This window comes from Salvelinus namaycush, chromosome 32 (genome assembly GCF_016432855.1).
Source record: "Salvelinus namaycush isolate Seneca chromosome 32, SaNama_1.0, whole genome shotgun sequence".
Classification (NCBI taxonomy): Eukaryota; Metazoa; Chordata; class Actinopteri; order Salmoniformes; family Salmonidae; genus Salvelinus; species Salvelinus namaycush.
Window position 1 is genome coordinate 8,197,100 of NC_052338.1, and position 20,815 is coordinate 8,217,914.

Here is a 20,815-nt window from a genome sequence, read left to right on the forward strand (position 1 = left end):
TCGCCACCTGCCATGGCAGGAAGGATCTTGACATTGTAATTCCAGGTAATCCCACTTTAAGATGACTGATGGCACAGGTGTGAGATGTCTACTTGTGTATGGAAAATCAATTAACAAAGGGCAAAGGGAATCTCAAAATACTGGTGATTTCACTTTGTGGAAGCAACCACAGTCGACTGTGTTGGGGAGTCACTGGTTGACGTTCACTGAATTCAGATTCTCTTCTAGTCATCCTTTCAATTATCAGTACGGGCTCACAACTTTAGGCAAAACATGGGGGTGTCTACATCCACATAGCATAAAGTAGTTATGTTATTACAGACCTTACAGGGGTAATTCCGTTGGAATCTTGGGTCAGTTGTACAGAGATGGATTCCATTATACCAGCACACTCACATTCACTAATCTGACTCAAGATTAGAAAAGACAAAGGATATTGTGTTATGTCTTTAATATTTTCAATATTTAGTTTTTGTGTGTGTTTTGTTTAGAAATATTGCACATGGTCAACATGCCTGTTTATGAGCTAACACTCATCTCTCTCATTCTAAAATTCCTTCTCCAAGGTAAGGACAGTTTATTTGAAGCACAATCATACAGTGTACACGCATACATGTGTGTGTGTGTGTATGTATGTCTGTTTGTTGCGTGCGCACATGCATGTTCATGGAATCATTTCAGGCCTCACCTTTGCAAGATTCAACAAATCTTTGACAAATTCTATGTCTTTGATCTTGGACTATCTCTTTAATATAACAAATCAAGATGTCATATAATATTCCCTGTGACTGTAAAAATACTGCCTCTAGAATACGTGAAGAACATATGATTGATAATGTCTTATTGTATGGTATGTGAAGGAATCTGGGTGTGGCTGATTCCATACATGCATGTGCGCAAACACACACATCATCTATATGCACATATGGAAATATATATTTTCACACATCCAACTGTATACAGAGAAATAAAGGTATATCCATAACTACCCCAACTCTTCCCAAAACAAGTGAAGAGGCAAAAAGTGCTATTTGAATTTCTTTGACTTTAGTTAGTTAGCTACGCTCTATCTCTTCAAATATAGTAATCTCAGATCATTCTTCTTATGCCATTGTTATTAGAATGGGTCTTCTGACTGTACTGTAAATATCTATGGCACAGACCCACATAACCCACCCATTCCAAATATCGTATTGCACCATTTAATAAGGAAAAAATAAAGTGTCAGAGAGAGAGAGAGAGAGAAAAAAAGAGAGGGCTCCAGAGAATGCCCTGCAGGGCTGGTCTAGGATCTGCTTTCCCTGAACTAAACCCTAACCAGAGCCATCCTGAGCTACATAACAGAACTGACCCTGGACCAGTGCTTAAGGGCACTTTCTAACAACACTTGGATAGAGGGGCAGGGAGAGGAAGCAAGGGGGGAAGGAAAGGGGATAGAAATGGAAGAGGGGGGATTGATAACAACAAGGTCATTTCTATGAAACAATCTCTAAAAACAATACTTTCCTGATTTAAGTTGCAGTCACAAGACCACACATTGTGCAAACACCTGATTTCAACGTTTAAAAACAAACTGCCTTCCCCCTCCTCTATGTGTCTACTGAGAAGTCATGGGAGAGGGGAATTGGCCCAAAGTAAAATTTAGAAGAGGGCTCGCGTGGGCTGTTTCAAAACCCCTTTTATATAAGTTTATGCTGGAGAAACACCAATAAGAGCCACGAGAGAAAACAGGCCACATAAAACGTGTTATTTCCACTGCAACAATACAAGATAAAACAACATATCCACTGGGTGACTCCTAGAAGTTGATTCAATATCTACTTTTGCTTGTGAAGCCACTTGGTAGCCAAGTGAGCCATGTCACATCATCTGCTTCCGGTGTCCTTGGTGGAATCCGCAGCCTCCACTCGAGTTGACCAATGAATGGACCATCGTCTCGTTCAGCCTTTCTCTGTGCTCTGTTACAGCCAACCATTGTTGAGTTTGTTGCTTTGTCATGCATCACCCTTCAATCTTTACATATTTCATATCTCATAATGGCATCCACAAGGGGGGAAACCCCAATATACAACATCCTCTCCAGCCAATAGGAACTCAGTCTGTCAGTGACAGTGATAACTGATTGGGCCAGAGATTGGGTCAATTGTCACACTGAGTCTCGCCTCCCTTTATCGGGAGCCAATGGTATCCATGCTTGACTCACTTTCTACAATCGCTAAAAACTGTGCAGGCCAATGGCTTGGTCAGGCGAATGTTGAGTAGACTGATAGACTGTGTGTGTGAGTCCATTTCAGTGCTGTCTGTTGTTGCAGCATAGAGGGGCTGTGGAATTTCAGTGGAGGTTACATTTGGATACATCCCAACCACTGTGCTGAGGAGTGGAGGGAGGGAAGTCAAGTCAATGGCAAACTGCATCCGCACAAATTGTTACAACGTGCCGTTGTGTATGGTCATCTTTCGTGTGACAGTGCTTGTGACTGCCACCCAAGAGTAACAGTCTGCGTTGGTGGGGTGTGTGTGTATGTGCGAGAGAGACAGAAAGAATTGTGTGTACCACAGAATGTTCTGTATCAAACTACAAACTACAAATGTGCTGAGAGTACGGCCAGTACAGAACTGTGCCGACGAGATACTGAAGCCCTGTTACTACATGTACAAGGACATGCAGTGGGTCACAACAACACTCTCTCTCTCTTTTGTCACTTTCTCTCCATCTACTCCATTCTCTTGTTTTTCTCCTTCTTTCCATCCCTCTTTCTTTCCATTCCTACAATTTACCCAAACTCCTGGGCTCCTCGGGACTCCTCCCTCTTTCTCCGGGCTCCGTCCCTGTACCATCTCGAGTGTTAGTATTTGAGGAGCCGTTGGCAGCGGAGGTGGAGTCTGTTGACCCCGGGACCCCTGTTGTTGACCCACCGGGCTCAGAGATTCCAGGGGTTCCAGGTGTGGCTGTCTGCATGATCTTCTGCCTCACTTCCCTGATCTTCAGCTGCAGACACCCCTTGGAGGGAAAGGTGTCTGAGTAGCGCGCCTGGAAGGCTGCAGTGGCCTGGGCTAGAGGAGGAGAGGAGGGAAAGCAGATGAGCCCTCTGAAGAAAATAATTGCAGTGCAGCATTCACGTGGTTGTATCAGAGACTAGTTGGTTGTAATCTGGTCTTGCTCAACCGCAAAGCCAGTATACAAAGTGACCAATGAGAGTAAACAATTCTGCTACATTAGTCAATGAGAGAAGCAGATGGTGCCGGTTGGCTACCTGAAGGGAAGAACCCGTGTTCCTGGAAGAGCTGCATGACGAGAGCCCTGCGCTGGTCCAGAGTCCTCCGGAGAGAGGAGTACGGCACTCTGTCCATCTCCCCCAAGACATCCTCAGACTCAGCAACTAGAGAGGGATACATGAGATGCGAGAGAGATGAGAGGAGAGGAGAGAAGAGCGGGGAAAAGATGGTGATTGAGAGAAGTGAGAGGAGTGAGTAACATGAAGAGGGAGTGAGAGGAGAGAAGGGTGATTGAGAGAAGTGAGAGAATGGAAGAATGGAGAAAAGAGGAGGTAACGAAAAAATCGAAAGTAATGAGTGAGAAAAGAATGCAAGGAGGAAGGGAGTAACTAAGGAAAAAGCTATTGGGGTCTACCAAAAGTAGTGCACTATGTAGGGAATAGGGTGCCATTTAGGACACAAGACATAACCTATGACAGACTGTTGTACACTCCACACTATTTACCAGCTCTGTCAAAGGTGAAGATGTCCCCCTCACACTTGACGTCGCTCTTGGGTGTGTTGGGCTCCGAGCTGCAGCTGGAGAGACGGCTACGAGCTGCAGTCTTCCTCCTGGGAGAGCTGGGGTCCTCTGCAGACGAGTCCAGGTCTGAAGGGGAGGAGGAAGAGAAGTAGAGGAGGAAGAGGAGAGGAAGAGAAGAGGAGGAGGAACAGAAGAGGATTGGAGAAGAGGAGGAGGAAGAGAAGGGGAGGAGGAAGAGAAGGAGAGGAAGAGAAGAGGAGGAGGAAGAGAAGAGAGGAAGAAAAGGGGAGAGGAAGAGAAAGAGAAGAAAGGGAAGAGAAGGGGAGAGAAAGAGAAGGAGAGGAAGAGAAGGGGAGAGGATGATACAGAAGAAGGGGAGGAGGAGGAAGACAGAGAAAGAGGAGGGGAGGAAGAGAGGGGGAAAGGAAGAGGAAGAGGATGATACAGAAGAAGGGGAGGGGGAGGAAGACAGAGAAAGAGGGGAGGAAGAAGATACAGAGGAAAAGGAGGTGGTGGTGGTGAGTGAGTGAAGAAAGAGGAGGCAGATATAGAATGAAGAGAAGGCGTTTTTAACTCCAGAATCCAATAGAACATGGAATAATATTATCATGTATTTCTGGTCTTGACGGAGGAAAGAAATCCGTTCAAATTTATTTTAGTGGCTGTGCTAGATTCATATTACATTTTCTTTTGAATATGTTGGACAAATCTCTCCCTAGTCATGCTTGTTTCAAGATATGGCTTAAACTTAAACCTCCAATCCCAAATTTTGAGACTGACCAAGACAGCAGGGAAGATTATTGGTATGACACTTCCCTCCTCTCTCCAGGATATTTTCCAGGAGACCATCATCAGACAGGCCAGAAAGGTCATATCGGACCCCACACATGCACCGAAAAGAGTTCCAGCTGATGCCATCTACGAGGCGTTATATGGTGCCTATATGCAGGCTGAACAGATATAAATATTCACTTGTCCCCGAGGCAGACGTGGGAGATGGCAATGACGGACTGGAGCTGGCCTGTAGGCCTTAAAGGGATACTTTGGGAATTTTGGCAATGAGGCCCTTTATCTACTTCCCCAGAGTCAGATGAACTTGTGGAAACCATTTTAATGCCTCTGTGTCCAGTATGAAGGAGGTTGGAGGTAGTTTCGCGAGCCATTGCTAACTAGCGTTAGCGCAATGACTGGAAGTCTATGGGTATCTGTGACTAGATGGAACTGCCACCTAGTCACAGCCTTGCCTGACATGAACTTATTAACTTTTTTGTGTGGGTGGGGAGGGTGGTGTATGACGGGGTGTTATTCTCAATTAATTCTATGTATTTCTGTATGAATGTGGAAGAGGCTGCACTCTCTATTGTCCAAGTCAAATTTCAATAATGTTAGAGATTCAATTTGTATAGCGGACAGGCTAAATTTGTAAACACATTTTTCATTTTTAATGCTATCTCTCTGTCTCTCTCTCACCTGTGGAGTTCCTCCTTTTCTTCCGGTAGCTGCCCAGTATGGCTCGGGGGGAAGTGGCCAGACTCTGGAGGGTGGGAGAGGGCAGCACCTCTTCTGGTCTGAACTCTGGCAGCTCGGCAAAGCGCTCCTCAAAATAGGACCCCGACAGGACCCTGGTACAGTTGAAATAGAGTTAGATTTTATGAGGCCCATGTTGGGATCGAACCGTACCCGACTCCACGAGGGAGCTAAAAAGGGCTTAGCCCCCTCACTTCAAAGGTGTGCCTCCTCAGTTTTTCTGAATGGTATCAGCACAATGGACAGAGCACGCCACGGTGTATGTAGCGGGGCTATGTAAAGCCACTGAGACGGTTAGGTGTGACTCCTCTGGGTTTCCATAAAAAGCGTGAAAAAAACGCTTCTCATTTCTGTTGTAGGCTAAGTGAACAACGTGATACGCCTCCGCCTGTAATATTTGATTTTGATTTATAAAAGGCGGGGTCAAGTTTACCGGTCGGGTGCCATATTGAATGTCGAAATGTCTCCTTGCTCCTCTGCTGTTCCTATGTGGGGTGGGGGTGGGGGGGTGCTCTGCAGGAGTGTCTGCCCTATGATGGGGGTGTGTGAGGTTTTCATCCCGACACTGACTGACACTGAATTGATTATGACGAGCTCTCTCCAGAGCCCGGAGAGGACAGAGGGAGTTCTCTGACCCATTCCCCGGGCTTGGAGAAAAAAATGACTGCATCGCAAAATGTTCCTGGGTGTGGCATGGAAGTTGCATCACTGCTGGGGGCTCTGGAGACAACCCCAGGGTCCACTGTTCATCGTGTCGGGAGAGGATGCTTCCTTAACTGCTTCAACAAAGCCCCTGATTAGCCAAAAGGTTCATGGACAGTGTTTAGGTCCTGGGCATCTAGTTCATGGCTGTGCTGTGATGTTCCTTTATTTGCTCTGCCAATCTACATTCACCAAATGGACACGACATGTTGGTCAATACGCATCATGTACCCAGTGCTCGTTTGGAATGTGCCATTCTGCCTTGCTGTCACATGTCCATTAGTTTGGGTAGTGTGTGCCTTTAATGTGGGTGGACAGAAATACTGAACGGTAATGATTTCAGTTGCAGGGAGAATGACCAGTGTTACGTCCTGACAATGTTTATGAGGTTACTGCTTATGAATGAGGAACGTGTCTCCAGCATCATTAAATATGTTGAGACCAGAATAAGGAGAGGGGTGTGTGGCGAAGAGGTGCTATAGCCACTTCCCTCTCCACTATTGCACACTGACTCGCGCCAATTCTGCCCCACTATTTGTTTTATTGTGTCAATGTTTATCAATGCCCTGTGAAATATACACAAGAGTGTACAACATTTTAGGAAGACCTTCCTGATATTGAGCTGCACCACTCCTTTCTCCCTCAGGGCAGCCTCAATTTGGCTGGGCATGGACTCTACAAGGTGTCGAAAGCTTTCCACGGGGATGCTGGCCCGTGTTGACTCCAATGCTTCCCACAGTTGTGTCAAGTTGGCTGGATGTCCTTTGGGTGGTGAACCATTGATAGACACGGGAGACAGTTGAGCGTGAAAAACCCAGCAGGGTTGCGCCAGGCACCTACTACCATACCCCGTTCAAAGGCACTTAAATACCTCGTTCAAAGGAACTTATATTTTTTGTCTTGTCCGTTCACCCTCTGAATGGCACACATACACAATCCAGGTCTCAATTGTCTCAAGGCTTAAAAATCCTTCTTTACCCAGCCTCCTCCCCTTCATCTACACTGATTCACGTGGATATAACAAGTGACATCAATAAGGGATCATAGCTTTCACCTGGGTCAGTCTATGTCACAAAAAGAGCAGGTGTTCTTAATGTTTTGTACACTCAGTGTATATTCATCAGTGAAGTTACTATTAATGTCTACATATTCCCCCATTAATTTAGAATGTTTGGTTATGGAAATGTTGATAATTCATTCAATATAATATATATTCATAGCATTCTTATTCTCCAAAAGGAAACGTTGTTTGGAGAGCTCACAAACTACGCAACACTTGTGATAAAGAACTTTTGGTTTATTTAATTGCATTTACCTGTCAATTTCTTCATTGTCTTTGTTTTGGAGAGCATAAGTCTGGTTTCTCCGTCATGTGTAATGTCGTGTGAACGTGCATACAGCGCATTCTGAAAGTATTCAGACTCTTGACTTTTTCAACATTTTGTTACATTACAGCCTTATTTTAAAATGGATTAAATGACGTTCTGTCCTCATCAATCTACACACAATACCCCCATAATGATGAAGCGAAAACAGGTTTTTAGTAATGTTTGCAAATGTATTTAACATTTTTAAACAGATATACCTTATTTACATAAGTATTCAGACCCTTTGCAATGAGACTTGAAATTGAGCTCAGATGCATCCTGTTTCCATTGATCATCCTTGAGATGTTTCTACAACTTGACCTGTGGTGGACATACCTGGCCTGCGTGCTGAGAATAGGACTGGCCAAATGTATTTAAGTGCCCATTTTGGGATGTTCTAGTTAGTTCACGTTTGGGTAACTCAACGGGAGGTTGTATTTGAGACTGGTAGACCCCACCAATGCATTATTGGTTAAGACAGGTTTTGCCTGATGAGATTATTTTGAACTTTGTATATATATTTGTAAATACCACCGTCATCTTTCAAACACCAGCGCTGTGTAAATAAATCCAACACTCATTTGCACCTCTACCTGCCTGCCTCCTGAATATTTGCCCTTACGACTACTAGAAAGCCCCTATTTTACGCTGATACAGCGCAGCAGAGAGAGGGTAGATTTCCAACCTGTCACTTCAAAAGCACTCAATGATCTCGGAGTCTCTGCATGTGAACGTTATGTTTATTGTGGTGTGGCGTGATATAAGCAGAATTCAATACAATTCCAATGCAAGAACCCCCCCAGAAATGTAGCCCTCTCGCCGATTACAACTGCCCCTTTAGTCACTTTATCCTGGCGCCGGGTCTGGATCGAACCCTCAACATTACTGATGTAAGCAACAAGCTCCAACCAACTAATTCCCTGGCTACAAAATCTTCTCCAATTGGGCATAACTGTCAACTGTCAATACATATTTACTGTCAACTATGGTGACATTTTCATTTCCTCCCATTGCCCCCTCCCCCAATCCCTGCCACTCACTTGTCAATGAAGTCGGAGGGCTTTCTGAGTGGCGGAGGGCGGAATTTGGTCTTCTTGGCTGAGGGGGGCGCGTCCCTGTCAGTGTGTGGGGCAGGCGGAGGAGTGTCCTGTCCTGTGGGAGGGTGGGGAGGTTCCCTCGGTCCAGCCTGGAGAGAGAGAGAGAGAGAGAGAGAGAGAGAGAGAGAGAGAGAGAGAGAGAGAATAAAATAAGGAAGGATCAGTAACCATACCAGCAGCCTCGTCCTTGATCAGTGTTTTGCGATAATTGTTTGTGTCGCAATAATCGTTTGCAGGACGATTAACAAATTAATTGCATTACTTTTGCAATATCTATAGAGTCGTCTCTTACCCCTTTGCTGTGGCCCCCGTTGCCACTGTCCCCTTTGTTGTGGCCCTCATGGGGCCAATCATCTGTCTCCCTGGACCTCTCTGGTTCAGGTGTCCCACATTCCATCTTTATCCCCCTCTCCCTCTCTCCATCCACATCTGTCTGTTTCTCTTTGGCATAATCTCTGGCATCGTCCGTGTTCTCTTCTTTCACGTGGCTGGCTCGACCACCGTTTTCTTCACTCCCTGCAGGAAAAGACACGATAGTGGCTCATGATTCCTAGTAAAAATACACTACATGACCAAAAGCACCAGCTAGTTGAACATCTCATTCCATAATCATGAGCATTAATATGGAGTTGGTTCCTGCTTTGCTGCTATAACAGCCTCCACTCCTCTGGGAAGGGTTCCACTAGTTTTGGAACATTGCTGCGGGGACTTGCTTTCATTCAGCCACAAGAGCATTAGTGAGGTCGGGCACTGATGTTTGGTGATTAGGCCTGGCTCGCAGTGGGCGTCGCAATTCATTCCAAATGTGTTCGATGGGGTTGAGGTCAGGGCTCTGTGCAGGCCAATCAAGTTCTTCCACACCGACCTCGACAAACCATTTCTGTGTGGACCTCTCTTTGTACACGGGGGCATTATCATGCTGAAACAGGAAAGGGCCTTCCCCAAACGGTTGCCACTAAATTGGAAGCACAGAATCGTCTAGAATGTCATTGTATACTGTAGTATTAAGATTTCCCTTCACTGGAACTAAGGGGCCTAACCTGAACCATGAAAAACAGCCCCAGACCATTATTCCTCTTCCACCAAACTTTACAGTTGGCACTATGCATTGGGGCAAGTAGCGTTCTCCTGGCATCCGTCAAACCCAGATTCGTCCGTCGGACTGACAGATGGTGAAGTGTGATTCATCACTCCAGAGAACGCATTTCCACTGCTCCAGAGTTCAATGGCAGCGAGCTTTACACCACTCAAGCTGACGCATAGCATTGCGCATGGTGATCTTATGCTTGTGTGCGGCTGCTCGGCCATGGAAACCCATTTCATGAAGCTCCCAACAAACAGTTCTTGTGCTTACGTTGCTTCCAGAGGCAGTTTGGAACTCAGATTTTTATGTGCAACACGTTCTGTGAGCTTGTGTGGCCTATCACTTCGCGGCTGAGCCGTTGTTGCTCCTAGACATTTCCACTTCACAATAACTGCATTTATAGATGACAGGGACAACTCTAGCAGGGCAGAAATAGCCAAATCCACTATTTTGAAGGTGTGTCCACATACTTTTGTATATATAGTGTATATAGTAGCACAGCTAGTTAGAAAAGAGGCAACTATAGCAGAAGAGGTCATAAGCAGAGAGGTGAGGAGTGGAGAGATGGAGGTGAGAGAGGAGGTGAAAGGGCACAGAGTGAGAGTGAGGGCAGGCGGACTACAGTTTTGACGTACCTGTTGGTGTGTTGCTGTTGGACGTACCCATTGAGTTAGCACCGGGTTTGCTATGTGCCTCGACATCCTCTGTCATCTTTTCTTTCTTTATGCTCTCTTTCTTTGTCTGTGTCTTGGTCTTCCTTTGGGCCTGGCCCTCGACCTTTGGCTTGTGCTCCATCTCTGCAGTCAGGTGTGGCATTCCCTCTTCATGTGACCGGGTCACATCCTTTGAACCTTGGACGCCGACAGCCAAGTGTGATGATTGGCCGGACACTTCTTGAGCCAAATTGGGGGGCACGGAGGTCATGGTAACCACATCTGGCGCCAGGGTGACGTTCTGGGCCGGGTAAATGGTGGTGAGGAGTTGACGTCCGGTCCCCGGGGCTCCAGGGGAAAGGGCTGGGGCTAGCCAGGGTGGTTGGCCCGCTACGAGAGGGTGCACAAGGGCGTGGCCGGCCGGGGCGATGGCGGTGAAGCCCAGGGTTGTCAGGGACGATGGCAGGTAGGCGGGGCCTGAAGAGGGAGGGGCCTGGACTGTTGCCGTGGAGACCACTCCGGTGCCTGATTGGACATAAGTGATCCTAGAGTAAAGGAGAACCAAAATGCAGGAGGGTCAGCTATGTACACATTGTTCTGATGAAGGTCAATTGACAAAGGCACAGCCACAATAAACTAGAAGTCTGCAGAGGTTCTCTTGTCATTAAAACCACGTGAAAGTAATAGTGGGACATACACACTGAACAAAAATATAAACGTAACATGCAACAATTTCAAAGATTTGACTGAGTTACAGTTCATTTGAAGAAATCAGTCAATTGAAATAAATTCATTACGCCCTGATCTGTGGATTTCACATTACTGGGAATGCAGATATGCATCTGTTGGTCACAGATACATAAAAAAAAGGTAGGGACATGGATCAGAAAACCAGTCAGTATCTGGTGTGACCACCATTTGCCTCATGCAGTGCAACACATCTCCTTTGCATAGAGTTGATTATGCTGTTGACGGTGGCCTGTGGAATGTTGTGCCACTCCTCTTCAATGGCTGTGAGAAGTTGCTGGATACTGGAGGGAACTGGAACACGCTGTGTTCTACGTGGATCCAGAGCATACCAAACATACTCAATGGGTGAGCTGTCTTCTCAGTATGCAGGCCATGGAAGAATTGGGACATTTTCAGCTTCCAGGAATTGTGCCCAGATCCTTGCGACATGGGACCGTGCATTATCATGCGAAATATGAGGTGATGGCGGCGGATGAATGGCACAACAATGGGCCTCAGGATCTCGTCACGGTATCGCTGTGCATTCAAATTGCCATCTATAAAATGAAATTGTGTTCGTTGTCCGTAGCTTATGTCTGTACATAACATAACCCCACTGCCACCATTGGGAACTCTTCACAATTTTGACATCAGCAAACCACTCACCCACACGACGCCATACATGTGGTCTGCGGTTGTGAGGCCGGTTGGACGTACAGCCAAATTCTCTAAAACGACGTTGGAGGCGGGTTATGGTAGAGAAAGGAACATTAAAATCTCTGGAAACAGCTCTGGTGAACATTCCTGCAGTCAGCATGCCGACTGCATGCTCCCTCAAAACTTGAGACATCTGTGGCATTGTGTTGTGTGACAAAGCTGCACATTTTAGAGTGGCCTTTTATTGTCCCCGGCACAAGGTGCACCTGTGTAATGAGCATGCTGTTTAATCAGCTTCTTGATTTGCCACACCTGTCAGCTGGATCGATTATCTTGGCAAAGGAGAAATGCTCACTAACAGGGATGTTAACAAATTTGTGCACAAAATGTGAGAAAAATAAGCTTTTTGTGCATATGGAAAATGTATTGAATCTTTTATTTGAGCTCATGAAACATGGGACCAACACTTTACATGTTGCGCTTATGTATATTTTTGTTCAGTATATATACTGGATAATCAGACGTTTCTCGTAGGTTAAAGTGAGTACCTTGTTGGAGGCGAGGTTAGCAACACGGTCTGAGGGGGTGTGATGCCAGGAGTCATCACAGTGGCTGTTGCCATGGATACAGGGAAGGAACTCCCAGGATGCACTGCTCCAGCAGAGTGGACATTTGTCTGGACCCTCGGCATGGGGGCGATCTGGATAATCTGTGCAGGATAACACACACATCAACAGGTCAGCCAAGAGGCTAGTGGTCCCCATGCATCCGCTGCATGGAGCATGGGTTGTGTGTCATTACTCCCGCAGTAACAACACATTTTTTCGGAAAGTTGCTGTTATATTGTATGTAATGCTTTTGTGTAATAATCGCTACCTTGCTTCCTGGTAGAGCACCATTTTGCACAGGAAGGGGAGGAGCCACCAGGGAGCTGGGCTGAGGAGGAGTAGAGCCGGTTCTCACTGTTGCCATGGGAACCAACATCTTGCTCTGCAAGACTGGAGACTGGGCTTGGACTGGTGTGTGTGTGAGAGAGAGAGTGAGAGTGAGAGTGAGAGTGAGAGAGAGAGAGAGAGAGAGAGAGAGAGAGCGAGAGCAAGAGCAAGAGAGAGAGCGAGAGCAAGAGAGCGAGAGAGAAAGCGAGAGATGTTGGTTTAGGTAAGACTGTGTTGGCATGATAACTAATGACAACCATAAGGTGATGAATCTCTCACTGACAGGTAACATTAAAGTGTTAGACTAAACAGAGGGTTACACTTATTCTGGGCTTGAAGGAGCATTCAACTAACTCACCCCCCCAAAAAATAAAACTTAGACTTATGAATTTTGGATGGTCGTAAACATATCCCCTTTGTATATAACAAAGTACCCTCCCCTTTTCCATAGGTCCTCCCCTTTTCCATCCCTGTCGGCCAATCTCTCCTCTCTCTCACCTCTTTCTCCAGGGCTGACCCCTCCCACTGTGGCATATCTTATTTCCACTCCTGCCCCCGAATGTATTCCATTGGCCAGGGAGACATGTGTGGGCGGAGTGGAGGGCAGCGTGCGGACGCCGGTTGGCTGCTGGGTTAGCTGGGGGGAGGGGGTCTTGGGGTTGGCGCTGACAGATGACAGGGTGGGCAGGATGTACTGCACCTGGGTGAGGCCAGGCTTGGCACCGCCAGGGGGGGTGAGAGAACTGGCAGGAAGGAACTGGGGCTGCAGCAGGGGGAGGGGGAGTGGCAGGGTGCTGTGGGTGGAGCTTAAGAGAGACTGAGGCGGGGCTATGAGCTGTATAGACTGGTTGGGGAAAGCACCTCCCAGCACTAGACTGGTGACCTGCAGCCCCCCCGGCCCCACACTCACAGGATTTGGAGAGGACGAGGACAAGTACCCACCCCCTGCTGTGAAAGGCCCGCCTCCTGCTCCCGGTCCTCCAATCAGAAGCGTGGCTTTCTCCTCCCCAGGCAGTGCACTGAGGGCAATGGAGCCTTCCATTGGCTTGCTGGCGATGGGGATGGGCATGCTGGTGATGGGGCATACCATGTTGGTCACCATGGTGGGGGCCATCCGGACTGCACCGAGCACCTGGGTGAGTCCATAACCTAGAGCAGGGGCCGAGGTGTTGGGCGCCGATCCAGGGATGGAATTAGAGGGAACGTGCCCCCCTCCACCCCTTCCTCTTTTGGATTCTCCACTTCCCTCTTCTCCTCCCTCCATCCCTCGTTTTCTCTTCCTCTCAGAGCTCTCTCCGGCGCTGCCCCTTGTGTCCCCCTTGGTAGAGTCGGAGTGAGAGTCGGCGTGGGAGGTGTTGGTGGAGGAGGGGAGAGAGGAACGGACCACTGGCTGGAAGGCTTGCTGGAGGGGGAGAGATCAAAGAGAAATGTTAACTAAGGTTCCTCCTGAATTAACTATCTTAGTGCACCAACGTAGAATTTAAACTGGATCAGACTCACACCACCTTAGCACGGGTGAGAAGAAACAGTAGGAATCGAATCTACTAGATATCTGTTAATATTCAGTAGGACAATGCTACTTCATTTGGCAGCTCCATTACCCATGAAATCTAAATTGTACCTAGTTAATAGCACCTACAGTCCAAAAGGCTAAAGAGGCTATACGGCTAAACGTGTAGGGTACCTGTCCATCCGGCTCATCCTCGTCACTGTCAGTCACTCTCTCTTTACACTTGAGGTCTATGGATCCTTCAGGGCACGAGTCCTCTGGACATAAAGCAAAAGGTCCAATCAGACGTGATAGGACAGTAAAGACAGTAATGAAACAATAGGGAACGTGCCATTAAAAATGGACGAATACAAGACAGACAACCAACATCCCAGCTAGGGGGAAATAAGTCATCTGTGAGATAATTCCTGTCGTAAAACACTACAGACTACATGTGCAAGACATTGAGGAGTCATAGAACAGGAACAGTATTAAAACCGTAGAAACAGAATAGGTCATCTATTATTTTTCTATGAATGCGACAGTGGACATCATAGAGATCCTATTAAATTACTAGAGGAGCTATGTCATTAACCCTCAAAGTTCCAGAAAGGGATGATAATGGCAGCCATTTTGGTCAGGGAGAAATCCAAACCAGTCTAATTGGAATGAATGGCAGTAGAGGCATAGGTGATGTATTTCCAGCATTTCTTTTTTTAAATTCTAATTCCTAATTCTATGGTAGCCACACTAAGGGTGCGTTTGTAAATTCACTCTGGCTATCTACTCCGATTTCAGAGCACTCTCATCCTAGTGTGCCAGAGCGCAGAATAACTGATGAACTTACGAATGCGCAACACCCGCTGAATATGAACGGTGTCAGTAAACGTCGTAATTCAATTGTTGCGAGCAGCACAGTTACAGTCACCAACCCTCTAGAGTAAAATGGACAGAGTGAGGTGTTCTCTCATTTGTGTCTGGAAGTAGCTAGCAAGCTAGCCAACGTTAGCCAGTTAGCGTGGGTGCTTGACTGCCGTTGTGAGGTCAGAACGCTCAGATCATCGCTACTCGTCGGCCAAAGCGACCAGAGTGCACTCTGAACGCTCCGAGAGCGAAACGCTCTGAATTTACGAACGCCCAGAGCACACTCTGAGCACACTCTGGCACTCCAGAGTGAATTTAGCAACACCCCCTAAATATGACTGTGACCTCACCCATGACATCATCGTCCCCCTCTTCCTCACAGATAACCATGCGCTCCTCGTCGCTGGTCACGTCCTCGCTGGCCCCACACTGTGCCAGGGAGAGAGTAGGGGGGAGGCTGCGGAACGAGCCGGTCCCTTCTCGACACAACTGGGTGAGAAATGCAGAGCCAGAAGTTAGCTCCACGGCTCCATTGGCCGCCGTGCATCACCTGTGTGTGGGCGCCATACATTGGAAGTAAAAACGGGTGAGTTCCCTTCTTACTATGCTAAGTGCTTTGAGATATACTGTAACGCAGTCTGTTACTGTGGAACTATTGCTAAACAGAGAGAGAAGAATGATGGGAAAAAAAGGAAAAAAAGAAAATACAAAAAAAAAAAGGATAAGCAGTGGAAAATGGCGCACAAAACAGGTAGAACGGAAGAAAAAGGGATGCCACTAACTATATCAGTCTTGTACCTTCTCCACATCTCTGGTCCGCTCCCTCCTCTCCAGGCTGTGTACTGCACTCTGGGAGAAGGCACGGGGGCGAGGGAGCTGGCCACTGTAGTCCCCCACATGATGCTCAGAGCCCCCAGGCCAGCCCGGGCCTGCCGTACCCTTCACCTCCATGCCCTGTGACACTGACTCGGGCTCTATGGAGGAGGAGGGGGGAGAAAGAGTCTTAGTAAAACCATATACAAATTAAACAAGGCTGGTTTCCCAGACACACATTAAGCGTAGTGCTGGACTAAAAAGCACTTTCAATGGAGATTCTCAATTGAGTTTGCCATTTCGTCCAGTGTCCGGGAAACAGGCCAATAGCGTATATTGCATGCAAGACATTTACAAATAGTAAACGCACTCATACAATTACACACAACCAAGATGATTCAAAATAGCTTGTACAAGCACAGGGAAAAACAAACCCACCCACACGCACCCTCAGAGGAGTGGAGTACAGACACATACCAATAAGTAGGTAACACTTTTCATTACAGTCCTCTCACTATGATGTACATGTTCCTGTAAGTAAAGTGTAAGACCTTAAGATGATAAATAAACATACACAAATGCAAACACACCTATGGTGAAAAGACACACACACACACACACACACACACACACACACACACACACACACACACACACACACACACACACACACACACACACACACACACACACACACACACACACACACACACACACACACACACACACTCTGACCTGCGCTCTCCGACATGCTCCTCTCGCGTGCCACTTTGGCCCCTGGGGTCCCTCGGCCCTCAGAGATAGACTTCCTCCTGTCCTTGTTGCACCACTTCCAGTCTGGGTGGGCCCTGAAGTGAGCCTCCTTCACCTGGGAGGGAGGAATGGAGGGAGGGAGAATGGAGTCAGTCAAAAGGAGTCATAACATGAAAAGGATAGAAGGAAGGACAGAAAGAAAGAAAACCGAATATCCTATTCTCCGGGTTCAGAGTCCTTGGGTATATTGAAAGGCACAATAAACAACACAATCTTTTGATATTAACATAATCATTATTGCCTGGTCCCAGATCTGTTTGTGCTGTATGGTCTATGTACCAATGATGTGTATAAACCCTGGATTGCTGATGCTATGTATTGGCCATTGAGAGGCTTTGAAGCCACCGGTCGGCCATATTGGCACTCCCCCAGTAGGAATAGTCCTCCACGGGAATGAATAGAATTATACAGCATTTCAATTAAATGTTTCAAGAACAAAACTACATGTATTTAAGTATTTTTTTCTGTAGTGGGGACAGTAACATTAGAACTCTCTTAAAAAAATACTTTAAGGAAAATGTTTTTATATATATTTTTAATTACATTTTTATATTTAGCTAACATAATATAATTTAAACGTATGCATTAGGGTGTCTGTAATAGAATAAACATGCAAAAAATGAATGTAGACATTAATAAATGAATTTCTATAGCTTCCAAAATCTTTTTTACACTGGAGGAGAAACCAAGATGACTGTGCAGTGGCTTCAATACCCTGTCGGTCATCCAGGGTTTATATACAGTGCCTTCGGAAAGTATTCAGACCCCTTGACTTTTTCCACATTTTGTTATGTTACAGCCTTGTTCAAAAATTGATTCAATAAATAAAAATCCTCAGCAATACCCCACAACGACAAAGTGAAAACAGGTTTTTAGAAATGTTTGCAAATTTATAAAAAATAACTTATAAGAATTCCAACCCTTTGCTACGAGACTCGAAATTGAGCTCAGGTGCATCCTGTTTCCTTTGATCATCCTTGAGATGTTTCTACAACTTGATTGGAGTCCATCTGTGGTAAATTCAATTGATTGGACATGATTTGGAAAGGCACACACCTGTCTATAATAGGTCCCACAGTTGACATTGCATGTCAGAGAAAAAAACTAACCATGAGGTCGAAGGAATTGTCCGTAGAGCTCTGAGACAGGATTGTGTCGAAGCACAGATCTGGGGAAGGGTACCAAAACATTTCAGCAGCATTGAAGGTCCCCAGGAACACAGTGACTTCCATTAAGCACACAGCCAAGACAACGCAGGAGTGGCTTCGGGACAAGTCTCTGAATGTCCTTGAGTGGCCCAGCCAGAGACCGGACTTGAACCAGATCGAACATCTCTGGAGAGACCTGAAAATAGCTGTACAGTGACACTCCCCATCCAACCTGACAGAGCTTGAGAGGATCTGCAGAGAGGAATGGGAGAAACTCCCCAAATACAGGTGTGCCAAGCTTGTAGCGTCATACCAAAGAAGACTCAAGGCTGTAATTGCTTCCAGAGGTGCTTCAACAAAGTACCGAGTAAAGGGTCTGAATACTTACGTAAATGTGATATATCCGTTTTTATTTTTAATACATTTGTAAAAATGTCTAAAAACCAGTTTTTGCTTCGTCATTATGGGGTATTGTGTGTTGATGAGGATATATATTTTTTTTTGAATAAGGCTGTAACGTAACAAAATGTGGAAAAAGTCAAGGGGTCTGAATACTTTCTGAATGCACTGTACATCATTGGTATGTACCTGGAAGGCGAGGTCGTGGTACTTCTGCTTCTCTTGTGGCCCCAGGGCGTACCACCACTCGCCCAGGATCTTGCTGACCGTGCGGTTGTCCTGGTTGGGGTGCCTCTGGTGCACCAGCGCCCGGTGACGCTTGCTAAAGATCATGAACGCGTTCATTGGCCGCCGAATGTGGTCCTTTTCCCTCTAAGACAGAGAGAGAGAGGTAAGAGGGTGCATGGAAGCCATGAGCCACAAGGAGTAGTTCGAATTTGACCCTAACCACTGATACAGGGTTAGATATTCTTTATCCCCCTAATGGTAAGATTGACATTGGGGGTCATGTAATCTGATCCTTGATCTGTAGATAACGGCAATTTCAAGTTTGAGCTAATGGCACACAGAGAGAGGGACACATACTGTATGTGCATGGGAGATATTGGACTGAGAGACACAGCTAATAAAATAAAAGCCAGAGACAGTCAAGCAGAGAGCTCACCTTTCTGTCTCCATCTTTTGGAAGAGCACTGAGGGACTGAGTCCGCCTCTTCATAGTGCCTGTAGACGGGGCAGCATCATTTGCTACACCCGGAAAGAACCTGCCAATCAGAAACTCAATGTGAATATGGCCTGCCAATCAGAAACTCAATGTGAATATGGCCTGCCAATCAGAAACTTAATGTGAATATGGCCTGCCAATCAGAAACGTAATGTGAATATGGCCTGCCAATCAGAAACTTGATGTGAATATGGCCTGCCAATCAGAAACGTAATGTGAATATGGCCTGCCAATCAGAAACGTAATGTGAATATGGCCTGACAATCAGAAACCTAATGTGAATATGGCCTGCCAATCAGAAACTTAATGTGAATATAGCCTGCCAATCAGAAACGTAATGTGAATATGGCCTGCCAATCAGAAACGTAATGTGAATATGGCCTGCCAATCAGAAACGTAATGTGAATATGGCCTGCCAATCAGAAATGTAATGTGAATATGGCCTGCCAATCAGAAATGTAATGTGAATATGGCCTGCCAATCAGAAACGTAATGTGAATATGGCCTGCCAATCAGAAACGTAATGTGAATATGGCCTGCCAATCAGAAACGTAATGTGAATATGGCCTGCCAATCAGAAAATGTGTAGGAGAACCAGAAAAAAGGGCAGATTTTCCAATCTTTTTCAATGATGTGCTAATAGCTATTTCTTCAAGAGAATATGTCCGTAGTAACATACCTTGATTAAGAATTGTTGAGTGGGGCAAAAAGCTTTATCCTTCTTCATCATTTAATTTCTAAGCCCATTTGGGGGTTTAAAGTGGTACATTCAACTGTATACAAACACAGCTATAACATTTGCTCTATGTAGGTCTCTCCATCAAACTAAATGTATTCAACAATCAATGAAGCTAGAGCAATTGAAAGAGCACCGGTCTTTCCTGGTTCCTACTGCAACGCAAGCCTTTGTGAAAGACTATTGTAGAAAGCCCTAGAGGGGCTTTCAAATATTACAGACAACATTATTTCATTTTACATCCCACTTGTAGTGTGTCACCTGCAATACAACAGATGACACACTTTCGAACGACCATTAAACAACCTAGAAAAAACGTACGGGTCATCTGCATCGCTCTCCGTCTCGCTGTCGCCTCCGCCTCTTTCTGCTCTTTCAGCTTGGGGGTTGTTGTCATTGGAGGAGGGCGGTGGGCGGGATGGAGACCCTCGTCCTGCATCTGGTGGGCCCACCCGTCCGTCACTCACTAGGGCCACCCCACAACGAGGCTCTGACCAAGAGAGAGGGGAGTTAGCTGGTGGATCCTGGTTGGTTTTTATGCCTCATCTATGACTGGTTGGTAATTATCACTCTGCTCTGTGTCGTGGCACCTACCTTCCGCACGATGCATTATTTACAGAGAACGCATAGCCCCTTGTTGATTATCCCTTACATTAAGTAGCTAAAATGGTTTCATAGAGAAATTATGATTCTTGGACTCGATAATAAACTCAATGTAATCCATGTAATTAAATCTCAATGTAAAAACAGGCAGGTTGAATGTCACCAACATAAACGTTTTTTTAATTTGTACTGTTATTTGTACTTATTTTAGTTCAGTTATTTATTAATGAAGTGATGCAGCAAATAGTGAACGATGCAATACGGTATACTGTACACTTTTCCCCATAAATATCTTCACAATATAAGTAAGTACAACACAAATGAGTTGTGTATGCAACCTGATCAGAATAGGCCTATTTATTTCAACACATGAGTGTTGATCAAATCCTCACCGTTGTTCTGATTGACAAGCTGTTGGCCATCAGTGGGCTGGGCAGCCGCACTCGACTGGCTGGGCTCCAGGAAAGGGACCAATGAATGCCAAGGAAACACTGGCACTGACCGGGGCTCCACATTGGTCCATACTGTGGGAGGAAAAGGCGGATTCGGAAGGAAAATATTATGAATAGCTGGTGGTTTCGAAAAAAATCTCAAAAAGTGAGGGTTAACTGAAGTGGTTCCCAAATTGTCTTTGTGCCATGACGGCGTGTCCACACCGAATTCCCCGCCATTTGAATTCTCTTGTGACCCTTAAGAAAAACAAAATATTTCCTGTTAGAGCCCAGTCTTTAGTCAT

At 46.0% G+C, this 20,815-nt stretch overlaps 1 protein-coding gene across 2 annotated transcripts in view; it reads right to left on the reverse strand.

Moving 5' to 3' along the window:
• Positions 1-436: 436 nt before the first annotated feature.
• The window catches only part of LOC120027525 (protein capicua homolog), a 34,502-nt gene continuing 14,123 nt past the window's right edge, over positions 437-20,815 (reverse strand). Inside the window, exons 3-20 of one of the 2 annotated variants that reach the window (XM_038972491.1) lie at positions 20,472-20,603; positions 19,798-19,966; positions 18,681-18,780; positions 18,206-18,388; positions 16,392-16,524; positions 15,642-15,817; positions 15,194-15,332; positions 14,175-14,257; positions 13,433-13,892; positions 12,432-12,571; positions 12,104-12,264; positions 10,152-10,714; positions 8,725-8,948; positions 8,376-8,521; positions 5,210-5,361; positions 3,722-3,865; positions 3,255-3,380; positions 437-3,054 (exon numbers count right to left, since the gene is read on the reverse strand). In XM_038972491.1, the coding sequence (XP_038828419.1) occupies positions 2,768-3,054; positions 3,255-3,380; positions 3,722-3,865; positions 5,210-5,361; positions 8,376-8,521; positions 8,725-8,948; positions 10,152-10,714; positions 12,104-12,264; positions 12,432-12,571; positions 13,433-13,892; positions 14,175-14,257; positions 15,194-15,332; positions 15,642-15,817; positions 16,392-16,524; positions 18,206-18,388; positions 18,681-18,780; positions 19,798-19,966; positions 20,472-20,603 (3,518 nt within the window). In that variant the 3' untranslated portion in view covers positions 437-2,767. Of the gene's footprint in view, positions 3,055-3,254; positions 3,381-3,721; positions 3,866-5,209; positions 5,362-8,375; positions 8,522-8,724; positions 8,949-10,151; positions 10,715-12,103; positions 12,265-12,431; positions 12,572-12,988; positions 13,893-14,174; positions 14,258-15,193; positions 15,333-15,641; positions 15,818-16,391; positions 16,525-18,205; positions 18,389-18,680; positions 18,781-19,797; positions 19,967-20,471; positions 20,604-20,815 lie in introns of both variants that reach the window. The other variant, XM_038972490.1, reaches the window with a different exon arrangement.